This window comes from Lytechinus variegatus, chromosome 1, assembly GCF_018143015.1.
Source record: "Lytechinus variegatus isolate NC3 chromosome 1, Lvar_3.0, whole genome shotgun sequence".
NCBI classification, from domain to species: Eukaryota; Metazoa; Echinodermata; class Echinoidea; order Temnopleuroida; family Toxopneustidae; genus Lytechinus; species Lytechinus variegatus.
The window spans coordinates 96,479,114-96,492,059 of NC_054740.1; the positions used below are offsets into that span (position 1 = coordinate 96,479,114).

The 12,946-nt window shown below is 35.7% G+C and overlaps 1 protein-coding gene across 1 annotated transcript; it reads right to left on the bottom strand.

The window, feature by feature from the left end:
* Window positions 1–30: 30 nt before the first annotated feature.
* LOC121406602 (D(2) dopamine receptor A-like) lies at window positions 31–7,901 on the bottom strand. Its single transcript, XM_041597611.1, has 5 exons — window positions 7,817–7,901; window positions 6,025–6,186; window positions 4,312–4,525; window positions 1,223–2,123; window positions 31–757 (listed from the first exon to the last, which is right to left on the bottom strand). Exons 2-5 carry the CDS (start codon window positions 6,129–6,131, stop codon window positions 507–509), a joined length of 1,473 nt encoding a protein of 490 aa, XP_041453545.1. The 5' UTR covers window positions 6,132–6,186; window positions 7,817–7,901; the 3' UTR covers window positions 31–506.
* Between the last annotated feature and the right edge of the window lie 5,045 nt (window positions 7,902–12,946).

Genomic DNA, 12,946 nt, shown 5'->3' on the forward strand with positions numbered 1-12,946 from the left:
AGGATCATTAGTCCTTGCACGCTCGTACACCACTTGGCCGTGAAAGTCAACCCTAAGTGCTTTTTTGCATGCGAGTATTCTACCTATTCTGTATGATTGATTTGATTTAATGTTCTCTTCTGCATACATTTTATTATGATTCGTATAAAACAATTTCTCATAACATAACAAACATAAAATCGTTTACTGTTTTTGGAATGAATCATAGAATGAGTGTATCACAAATATATTAACCTTAAAATAGCATAAGGTTTGTCATCATAAACAGATTGTTTGAAAAAATGACAACTTGTAATAGTAGTGCCCTCATCCCCTCATCTATCCCGGGGTCAACAACGGACTTATTAATCACAATTTGAGGTGAATGAACACAACTTATCCCGTTAATGATACCTGACGCTCTCTGCAGAAAAACTTCTTTCAGAGTATATTCATTGAATAAAGTTAAGTACATAATCATATAAAAGCTTGTATAGTATGAGATCAAATGAAGATATAAAGTTCCCTCAGTTTTGTTTGACGACCGAACCGCGAAGGCTTCTAGAGGATGTTGCGATGAACCGGAAGTATTTCTTACATTCCTTCCTGGCTTGCTTGTTGATAAAAGTATAAATAAGCGGATCCCAAATGGCATTTGTGTATCCCAGTAACATGGTAAAGACACCAAACCAATGACCTTCGTTGACCCGGATGTAGTTTGAATGGACAAGGAGATAGGGCATCCAGCAGATTAGTGTGGTTAAGACGAGGAGGGCACCTGGAAAAAACAAAAGAAGTTTAAATTATTCGGGTTTTTTTTTTCATGACAGGAAGAGCAAAACTTATATCTGTAAACTTAAATTGTAAATATCGGTGATAGCAAATATTACCTTATTGTAGAACAAGACACGACAAGTTAGTCACTTTCTGAAAGATGGTGGCAAGGGGTGGGGGTTAATAATGATATTTTAAATGGGCTCTGGAAACGAGCTTGTTTTGGAAAAAAAAAGATCTGAAATTTATGATCTTTTGACCACCCGAATGAAGACTTAACTTTTTTTACAACCTTTGTTTGACAAAACAAAGAAGTGTTATTTTCGTCACATTGATAGCAACACTCTGATAGCTAGGCGTTTTTTTTCTTCTACGAACATCCACAACAAGTCGTGTCTGAATCTTAATTTTCTTCAATGAAAGGTGTTTGACGATATTACTAATTAAGCTTTGCTGTTGATATTCATACCCATTACTGCAACCCTCTTGTCTGCAGAGAATTGTCTCTGTCTGGCTTCATGCTGCTTCTTTCGATCACGATCTTGACCAACGACATCAGATTCCTCCCCGCTTGGTTCAGACAAGGCGGTAAATTGTGTCAGGGACTTGTTCACAATAGCCGATGTCTTCGCTGATTCTGCAACTACGGCAACACTGCGAAAAGATCTCTTATCCAACTTATCAATATTGCGTGGTTCTAATGGAGCCTCGGTATTTAAAGCTTCTTCTTTAAAATCCTCCTCACAGGTTGGATTCTGCAGTTTTGTGAGATAAGGTATGGTCTTGTTCTCTTGATTGTATTTCATCTGAGCATCCTGTAGATCATCTGGTTGACATCCGGATTGCTGTTCTAAACTGCATAACTCACCAACTTCATCACAGGATGCAGGTGATGGAGATGGCTGAAACGAGGTCACTGTCGATTTGTAGCATCTTGGCACGGACGGTTTTTGATCTCGTGACTTCCTTCTGCGATCCTTGAAAACTTGTTGTTCCCTCTTGCTGTATGACCTAAGAAGCTGTTGCTTGTTCCAGATGAAGTACACAATCGCCGCGTAGCAGACGGCAACCATCGGAATCGCCAGCCCAAAGATTAAAATGGCACAAGCGATACGGAAGATGTTGTGACCCCACCTAGGAGAGCAGTGCCATGTGTTTGGTGAGTAGGAATACTTGGAGAGGACATGAACACTGGGCATGAAGGCCATGATAAAAGCTGAACACCATGAAATGGTGATCATTAGGAATATCCGGAAGGTGTTTGGTGGGAAACGGCTGGAATAGACGACTATCAAGAATCGATCGATGGCTATGGCAAGCACTGTCGGAAAGTTGGCAAGGGTGAACATTGTTGCAAAGAAACCGTTGACCTAAAATATGAATGATACAATGTAATATTAATTCTGAAGGGTAAAGTGACCTCTGCATTAATCATTATTAGTCATGTTAGTTTGAGATAATCACTGAAATGTGGACTGATAACAAAGCCTTGTTGTTTTTACTGTAGGCCTACGCCTATATTTCCATTTTCCTATTTTATATTTAAAACATAAAACAGTAAATGATTCCTTACAATTAGAAGACCTGAATCAACCGAAATAACCAGTGGCGTATCGTGGGACGAGGCATGGGGGGCACCAGAAAAAATTTGAGTGACTTAGTGGGCGCGCAAAGCGCGCTTAAATGCCAGGTATACTGACCTAATAGAGACATTTTAAGGACTGTGCCATTAAGCGGATATGCATGTATCTCAATCATCAAATAACGCGAGTGCGAAGCGCAAGCTGATTTTTTTTTATATTCAGACTTAAAACAGGGACATTATACGCAACTTTTTGTGATGTAGCTGTCTCACTAAACAAGCATTGTGAGCGCGAAGCGCGAGCTGATTTTTTTTTTATATATTGACCCCAAGCGGACATTTTGAGAACTCTTAGGAATTCATGAATGGCATAAATTTCTCAACATAGTCATCTAACGCGAGCACTTGCTGATTGAAAAAAAAAATCCACCTAAATACATGAAACACTTTTTGTAGTCATTTCAATCATGATATTCAGACCAGAAAAAATTGACATTTTGACTGTTTTTAGGAAATCATGAATAGCAGACATAATTATCTCACGTCAGCATGGACTGGGGCCATTCACTTTAAGTAGGCCTAGTAACAAATATATTTGATGTATTCTGACTTGAATGTTTGAATACATAGACTGATAATGCAAGCACCATGAATGATGAACACATTATATAGGCCCTATGGCCTACGCAAATTATGTTTCATAAAGTTATGAATTTCCTATATAATATGATATAGCATGATAAAATATACAATATTTTTTTCTTCTCCCACTACGTTTGTCTCTCTTTCTCCCTCTTTTTCTCCTCCCCCCATTTTTTTTTTGGGGGGGGGGGGTGGGCACGTGCCCCCCATGCCCCCGTAGTTTCGCCACTGTGAGATGACCCAGACCATTTCCGTAGATGTGACAGTGAGATGGGTCTCAGCTGGTCCCGGGTAGATCATTATTACACCTCATTAATAGATTCATGATTGTCAATCGGATATGTTAATATAGGCGGGGACATTAAGACGAACTAAGGGTGACGTCTGTTCTTTTCTTTTCATTTCCACCCCCCCCCCATTTTTTTCACTACTTGATTAATCAAAGAAGATACAGAACAACAAAACTATTATCGACCCGGCTGTTTCATTTGATTGAAATGGTACTCCAGGCTGAAAATAATATGATATGTACAGATGAAGAAAAAATCAGACAAACAAAACACTAAAATTTCATCAAAATCGGAAATAGAATAATGAAGTTATGACATTTTAAAGATTTTTTTCATTATTTCGGTAAAATAGTTCTGTTCATGTCTTCGTGAATATTCAATTAGCAAACTTATGTCATGTCCCCATTTGTTCTTTTGTATTATATTATGTGAAATATGTTTATTCAAATTTCATCCGTCAATAATAAAATAAATTGGACTGAGAACCGATTTAATGTATCATGATATCAATTGCTGTATTTTATTAAGGGAGACACATAAAAACATGTGTGTATGAAAATATGATATAGTTACGATTTAATGAAATAACATTAGAAAAAGTGGGGACATGACATCATCAGCCCACTTAATGGATATTCATGACGAAATGCATATAAATGTTTCCACAAAATGTTGCAAAATTTTATTCATTTGTAATCATATTTTGATGAAATTTTCAGCATTATGTTAAGTGAGTTTTACTCTATTTATTTCGATTCAAATATTTTCAACCCGGAGTATCCCTCTGATATTTAGATTACTATAACCCGCGGCAGACAACGAGAGAAATTTTGAATTAACAATTATTCGGTGTCAATATCCCCCCTTTTTAAGGTGCTTCACACGATTCTTGTTCTGCTTTTGTATATTCTATGTGACATTAGATGTGCAAGGCTTTTGTAATTGCAAGGGGTAATAATTCTCAAGACTTGATTTTTTGTGTGTATTACCATGAATACAGATGATATCTATAGTACGATACATTAAATTGTTTATTCGACATACCTTGCAAAGTATTGCGTTGCTTCTCAAAAGAACACCACCATCGAAGATAGAATAAAGGGCGAAAGGCATGCTGGTAAGTGTGATCCCTAAATCGGCAATACTGAGATTCAAGACAAGAAGATGATGAGGGACGTTCCTAAGACTGCGCAGGCGCATAATCGTTCCTATGGCAACCATATTGGCAACAAGAGATGTGATGATAATGACCCCAAGACTATTGTCGGAGTAAAAAAAAATGATAAGGCAATAATGAAGTACAACTAAAATTTGAGCAATTTGCAATCTCAAATTTCGAACGAAAATGTTTCCGATTATCTCGTCATCAAAACATTTTTGTAAAATAAATGTTGATTTATATTCAATAAATATTGAAAGAATATAAAAATGAACGTGCATGGGATAAAAGTAGTTATCGAGATACCGATTCCCATCTGAAATAAAAGCGTCAACATTATTTTTTTTTTATTATAATACGATTACAACCAATGTAATAAATCAGTTGTACGAAATTTTATAATTCATAAGTGAAATTTCAATTAATATTAGTCTTTCGGACGTCATCTTTAGATAATGAATGATTCTCATTCACTATTTCAGTCGTAACTCATTTTCTAAGAAATCCATTATTCTACAAGGTATTTAAAGATCATATTCATCAACTATCTTTGTTGAGTATTCTGACATTGATATCTCTATTATCCTTTGACGACTTCCCTAACATGCCTCAGACGGATATTTAATTTTTTCAAAAGCAGGATGAAAATTAATCAAACCTAATAATCTGATTCAAATGTCGGAAAACAGACGATGATACCGAACTATCAAGTTCTACTTTACCCCAATTAGCATTCAAATCATTATAAGAAAAGTCGGACTTGAGAGAAAAAAAATGTAAGCTGTGTCTCGTGAGTTCTTGGGAAATCATCAAAATGTATGCGGAAGAACCAGGGTGTCAATTTTTCATTTAAAGTCTTTTCACTTGCTAATTCTCAATAAATACTAACATCATCTAAAAGCAAAAGAACTGTCATGTGAATTTGGTCCTTTCTGCCTGCATATCAATGGCTTTTTACATTCTCAATTCTTTTTTTATTATACATCACCATAAGAATTATCATGGCTCAACTTGCCCCATGTTGATTTGGCTTAAAATCCCCCAGTCCGAACTTATTGCGATATTTTCACATCTACACATTTCTCATGCATTCATCATGTAAAAGACTATGACATAAATGAGAATCCATACGCGGACTAACAATATTGTTCTATTAAAAAAAAATATATTTAAAGATGTGTGTGGGTAAAAAGCACTTATCTATTTTACACCCTTTTTTACTTTTATGGATGAAATTTGTATTTTTCCCTCTAAAAAATTACTTTTGTTTCAAAATTGCAAACAAAGTGGTTGGGTTAAGGGTTATTTAATGGCTCATCAATACATGACACCACCACAATGCCTGACTCATTCATTATAAGCCTGGGGGTGGTGGCTCAACTATGCTCAACTTACCCCGCCTTCCCCTAAACATCCAATGTGTTATCCAAATTATTTAGCTCAATGCTGAAAAGCCACAAAAAGGGAATCGTTTTTTCTTTTCTTTTTGTAGACTTAAATGGTCTAGCTCAAATGAGGAATAATTCGTCTGTGAAAAAACAATGTGTTTTTTTTATTATATTCAAAATTTTGATTTTGACTGGTAACAGTTTTTGTACCTGATACTCTCACACAATAGAAGCCACTTGTTTTGCTGAGAAAGGGCATCATTCTCTTCTTCATAGTGAGTCTGGTTGCCATGGTTATGAAACAGTCTTGAAGTCATGTTTACATTACTGTGGTTCTTCTCATACAATACTTTCAGCGTGATGCTCAATTATCTAGAGTGATAGAATAGAGATATATCGGGAACACATAAAGATAAAGAAGACAGATAGACAGACGGACAGACAGACAGACAACAGACAGGCAGAGTGAAAGTCAGACAGACGAATGGATGTGTGTCGGGGCGGATTGAGGATTTTCCAAAGGGGGGGGGGCACTTTTGTGCAGGAAAAAATGACAACCCCCCCCCAAAAAAAAAAAAAAAAGAAAAAAAGTTGTCACTACAAAATGGAGGTCAATTTGTCCAAGGAAAAATTTAACAAGCAAAATTCAACAATAAAAGAATAAAAAAGGTCATCACTACAAATTTCATGACATATTCCCCTATCTTTTTGTCATCCAAGGGGGGGGGGTCGGATGTGCCCCCATCTGGATCAGCCAGTGTGTGTGGGAGGGGGTGTGCGCGCGGGGGAGAGAAAGATTTTTCAAAAATTTCCATATTTACTGGATAAGGATAATACACCATGAACCCTAACCAGTATTCTTGTGATGTTTTGGGGCATGTGATGTGGATCCCCTGCTTTAGCTCTATCATTTTCGTGACTGGTTCGATCGATGCGACATTAGTTTTAATCCGAGATATCTTAGTTTCTGACATTTCCTTTTCTTGTGACAGGTAGCACGGTTGCCCAGAGTAGAATTTAGAATGTTATGAAATGACAGTGGTCTGATTGAGGCACCATCCTCCCTTCCTTCCTAGCCGCCATCTCCCCGTCGGTTTACGAGCACCTGCCTGAATCATCTTATTCATCCTTCAACCTCTTTCTGAATGTCATTTTCAAATTCCTATACATAATTGTACTCCTATCTATTTATATTCCATTGTTTTCTTCTGTATAACTATCATTGTATGATCACTGGTATTTTGATCATTATTTAGCGATTTAATATTTCAGATTTTATTTCAGATTCACACTGAATTTCATTTTATATTTATTAAGAAAACAAAATCAAGGGACTAAACTGCATCAAATCGTATCATAAAAACATTTTAAAACTAGATTACCTTACAAGCTATGAAGATGTTTTCATTGGGAAAGAAGCGAGAGGAATGTAACATATCGATGTTTCAAATAAAGTTCTATTAGTATAATGTTGTTAAAGAAGTAAAATAGAGATAAACTGAATATGTGGAAGAAAATAAAAGGAAAGGGAGAGAAAAAAGAAGAAGAAAGTAACGGTGTAAACAGAATGTTCCGACATGCTGGCTTTAAAGCTGGAAATAAATCACTTTGACTGATTGACAGTTTTTTATTTTAATGTAATTCTAAATTTTAATTTTACTACCGGTACACATCATTTAGTTCTCAAAATAATATATCTGAGTAATTTTACAAAGATAATGAGTTTATAATGAATTCTGATAGACAGATAGATAGTGCTTGAAGTATTCATCTCTGTCGAAATTTAACTTTTTGGCGAACTCATGTGCTCTTAAGACATTAAACTAATTTACACCAAGCAAGAAATAATTATTTGGTAATGTATAATGAAAATAATAATAATAAAAAAAAACGGAGACAAAAGAATGGATTGCTGAACAAAACGATAGACAGCCGACAATTATTGTTCCATGCATAATACTGTAAGTTTATAGCTATATAAACAATAAAAATATTTACTTACCGGATTATTGCACCAAACGCCCCAGTGAGAATATGCTGAGTAATTGATTTCAACTATGGTAAAGAAATGAAACCCAAATCCAAATTCATTTCAAGTCGTTTCAGGCAGCATCCTCCACATAAAATTCAAATCTCCTCTCAGATTCTGCAAATTAAATGCTTTCCCCGCTTACTTTAGATTGTTGGGGCAAAATGAAATGTTCTGTACATCGAATGGTCGTAAATAAGTAGTCTTTCATTACAAGGGGAAACGCGTAGGCTACTGACAAATTTTTGCCTCGCCCTGACAGAAACACTTGTCTTTTCGTTATAACCGTCTGTTGCGACTCTTGTCCAACTGGACCGAACTGGACAGTCGACCCCAGTCGACACACATGTGATTAATCCAACGGATTGATAGGGACATAAGGCTTTGATACATTTTTTCATAAATTTTATAGACATTGGTATCCCTTCTATTACATTTTCTGATAACTCTTACAATATTGAATGATTTTATGACAACAATTTATTTTTGTACGTCGATCACAGCAAAATTGAGATTTCCCTTTCTCCCGAGAGCAATTCAGTTTTCGATAAAATTGGGATACTTGTAATATACTTCTTTTCATGGACCTGTCGGCGGAGAAGAGATACGTGCATAGTTTTGGACACATCATCATAATGGTTCAGGTAGCTCATGTATTTCCAATACATCATAGACGAATTTCTTTCTTTGTTTTTAACATCGTCCCATTACGTTTCGGGTGATTTCTGCTTGAGATCGGGCTTTTTTACGGGAGAAGGGTCTCCCTTAGTGCCCCCTGCCCTCTCTCATTTCATTCATCCGTGCTTCAGCAGTTCAGCTCATGCTATCGGAATACAATGACGTAATAATGTCTTAACCATTTCCGTGAAGAAAACTTCCCGACTGTCAGTATGAAATTATACATTATTCAAAAGGGCTGTATGCAGCATGAACTACTTTGATAAGAAAGTGAAGGGCAAGATATATTGAACAATTTATTCAATTGATTACTCATCTATTTTTGCTAGATATCGCATCATCCTACAAAAAGTTGAGAGTGAGAAGAACAAAGCACAGTGCGAATAGTAGAAATAGAACTAAAATTCCATGTGACTCTCCAAATTTCGTAAGTAAATGTAGGGGAAATGGAACTTTCATTTGGTTTTAAATGTCTGAGAAGTACGCCTACAGTTTACTGACTGTTCAGTCGGTAAAAGTTGGATGAAATATCTGCCAAATCATTTTTTGAAAGGCTCCCCAGAGCCAAGAACTAGACTAAACGCTGAACAACAGAAACGAAAACTAACAAAATCTTTACCAACGATTCTTATATAATACATAATATATCACAAAAATATACCTTATCAATTCAAAGAGTTATTTTTTTTTTTGGGGGGGGGGGTCGGGACGTGCGAGAGTCTTTTTCTGACATTTCCTTGAAGAGTACATTGTATATTGTTTTGACCTGGAGCTTCCTCTTTTCCACAGATAACAGTTTGATAGGAGTTATTCATGTTATTATAGGGCGTGGTTGTAAGGAATCAAAGCTGTTTGTGTAACTTTTGTTACCCAGTTAAACCAACATCATCTCAGAATATAACTTGACAAAACCCAAGTGACCAACCAACGATCTATTTAATCAAGGAACATTAATAATCCAAACTCTCTGTGTATTCAAACAAAGAGCAGTCAATTAACACTCTAATAATTGTTACAAGCCAACGACAGTGAGGTTCGCATCATACCGGTACCATTTCATGCATTTAGCACCTGGATGAAGAATGACCAAACGTGAAGTATTAGCTATACAGTGCGTCCCGGAAAAAGGAAAACCGGGATTCCCACACCTTTTTTTAGGGTAAATTAATTATGTTATTCTTTTAACATTATCACACAATTCCATGACCCATGTGACGAAACTTCACGCGTTAATGAGCTAGACGAGTATGAAATTTTAATGTAAAAATCAGGTTGGGCAGAAAAAATGGACAAGATTGGTTCGTGATACGACGACTGTGCACAAACAGATCCCTGAAATGAGAGTGGATTCTGATTGGCAAATCGTTTCTGATATGCCTCAATATTTATTGTTCGCAATCTGCCATGTATGAATTATTTGCTAAGCTGTTGGTCTTAAATTAAAGATAAGATTCCACACTTACCATAGGTATAAATTTAATAGTGAATAATAATATAAATTCAGAGTAAAAATATTTGTAATATTTGTGAAATCTAGTTCTGAATACGGGTTTCCTTTTTTGTAGGACGCACTGTATAGTGTGTTATAATCACTTTCAACACACAATCGAGAGTCAGAAGGCAGACTGTTTTATCTTTAAAGGGATAGTCCAGGTTGAAAACATATATATCGAAATATAATATAGAGTAAAATTCAGAGAGCAAAATGCGGAATTATTATCAAAATCGGATAGCAAAATAACGAAGTTAATGAATTTTGAAGTTTATCAATAGTTTGTGAAAACAGTTATATGCACATCTTCATGAATATTCATTAGGTGGGCTGATGATGTCACATCCCCACTTTACTTTTCCTTATGTTATTACATGAAGTAATAAATGTTTAATTTTTCATACATGTGTTAATGATATGTGCAATTATGATGAAATAAGTTGTAGCAATTAAAAACTAATGCTATTAATCAGTTGACAATCTAATTGTTTTAGTTCTTGTCAGAATGGCATCATTATCCCACCTAATGAATATTCATAAAGACATGCCTAGAACGGCTTTACTGGAATAATGCACATCTTTTAAATTCAATAACTTCGTTACTTGTCATCCGATTTTGATCAAATTTTCATCATTTTGCTTTGTGAATTTTACTATATTTATTGGGAGGTAAATATCTCCAGCTTGGACCATCCCTTTAACTTATCAGTGATTTTCGACAGGATAGCCTCATCACATAAATTGTTAAAATGAAAAAAAAAAGCCAGCTTGAGTGACATCGCTGCCATGTCTATGGGGGCCTGCAATTTTCATGTAGAAAAAAAAGACAAAGAGGAAGTAAGAAAGGAAATGAGGACCGGTTTAATAGAAGAAAGAAATGTTTTAGTCATGAATATTTCGAGACTTAATTTATGTTTAGGTTGTCTTGTTCCACATCATGTCAAAATACCCAGGCACCACCCCTGGTTTAGCTAATGGAAGAGTCCATGATCATACTAGTATAGGTTTTCCCGTCCAATTTCATCAGAGTTGCATTTAAATTAATGAAAGGAAATTCAAATTCCAAATATTTTCTCAACCCTCTGCACACAGGGTTCATTTTAATTTATTCAGCATTCAATTCCGTTCTATATCATTCCTTTGAATTTTGTAGAAATTCAATTTAGAGAGAAATTCGTTCAAATTAATGGCACAAAATTGTCATTTAATTTCGCGACAACGAACTGATCGTTTAATTTCGCCTAAGATACCATTTTCAATTTCATTTTTCGGAACACATATTTGCACTTTAAACGTCGAAATTAAGATAACATGTTTCTGTGTTCAATTTTTATTACGTTATACAATACATTTATCAAAATTTCACCCTATCTTGTATTTTTTCTGATCTTTTCAGTTGAAATTATTTTATCCCATTATGTTTGCTAAAGACGTAATTCATGTAACGATAGGATATGGTTGTAAACGGTATTTAATAAGTGGTTGCAGGGGCGGATTCACGATTTCCCAAAGGGGGGGGGGCAATTTGAGTAGCAAAAAATAGGGTTTTTCGTCAGCGAAAAAAAAAATTGTGCCTCTCAAGGGGGGGGGGGGCACGAGCCGGCTGTACACCCCCCCCCTGGATCCGCCAGTGAGTGAGTGGATGACATATGCCAATGGTAGGTATTTTTCTTCATCATCTTGTTCTTACTTATTTTACATAATTGTATATTATATCGTTTTGGGAAGGGATGAGAAACATGAAGTTATGAAGGTTGAAAAAAAACGAGTTGTTATTCCGAAGATGGTTTGACAGATGGGTGATAGAATTCAGTAAAGTTGTAAGCATCCAATTTAGAAGTAAAACCCATTTCCATAAATTAAAAGGAGTATAAAAAACAACAACGAAAAACACTGTCCATATCCTATAAGTGATTTCATATTAATGAATTTGAATTCCCACACGTTCGCAAGGAGGGTACCGGTGCGAATTTGAAAACACTTTCTTAGCTATTTTAAATTGATCGTTCTTTATACTTGTTTAAATTGATTAACCGTTAAAACGCGTGTCAATAGAATTAAATTGAATTAACTATTTGAATGTTGATCTCATAAGTCATTCAAATTAGTTGTAAATTGAATTATTACATCATTAAATCGGCTGAAATTTTGACGAAATTGGACGGGAAAACCTATATTTGAAAGGAGCAATGGCATGTGAACTAAATATGACACGATTCCTCCCACAACTTCTGTCTGATCAATATCCAAATAAGCGTAACGTTATCATATTGCCAGATGGACGTAGCTCTATCCCTTGTATTGCTGAACATCAAACAGGCAGGGTAGCAACAACTTCCATATTTTAACGTCTTTTGGTCTGACGCGGCCGGGGTTTGAACTCTCGACCTCCCGATTGTGAGCCAACACAATCTATACTCATACCCCGAAGATAATTACGATTTAAGCTGACTACTGATAATGAGATACATTACTTAAAAGCTAGTACCAGTACCAGTTAGTCATCAAAATTTTTGTTAATGTGTATGACTATGCATATTGATGATGGTCGTCAATTAGGAGGCAACCCATTCGACCCCGCTCGGATCCGCCTATGCTGGTAAATTGCCAACTCGTCCACTCACCACATGGTCTACTTTCATTTAGTCTCATGCTATTCCGTCCATCAACATTTCGTCTAACAATTATTTGGTCCAATTACCATTTGGTCCAATCATCACTTCGTCTAATCACCGGCTCGTCTACTACCATTTCGTCTAATAACCAGTTGGTCTAATACCCATTTTCTTTTCATTCATTTTGCACATGAAGACCAAATGGTATATGCAGTAAATGGCTTTTGGACCAACTGGTTATTAGACTGAATGGAATTATACTAAATGAAAGTTGACCATGTGGTGTGTAGACGAACTGATGATAGACCAAATGATAAA

Coding starts and splice junctions, on each gene's coding strand:
- LOC121406602 (XM_041597611.1), bottom strand. CDS start 6,131: ATGACTTCAAGACTGTTTCATAACCATGGCAACCAGACTCACTATGAA. Junction 4,526..6,024: donor CTATTGTGTGAGAGTATCAG/GTACAAAAACTG, acceptor CTCCGACAATAG/TCTTGGGGTCATTATCATCA. Junction 758..1,222: donor CAAGAGGGTTGCAGTAATGG/GTATGAATATCA, acceptor TGTTTTTTCCAG/GTGCCCTCCTCGTCTTAACC.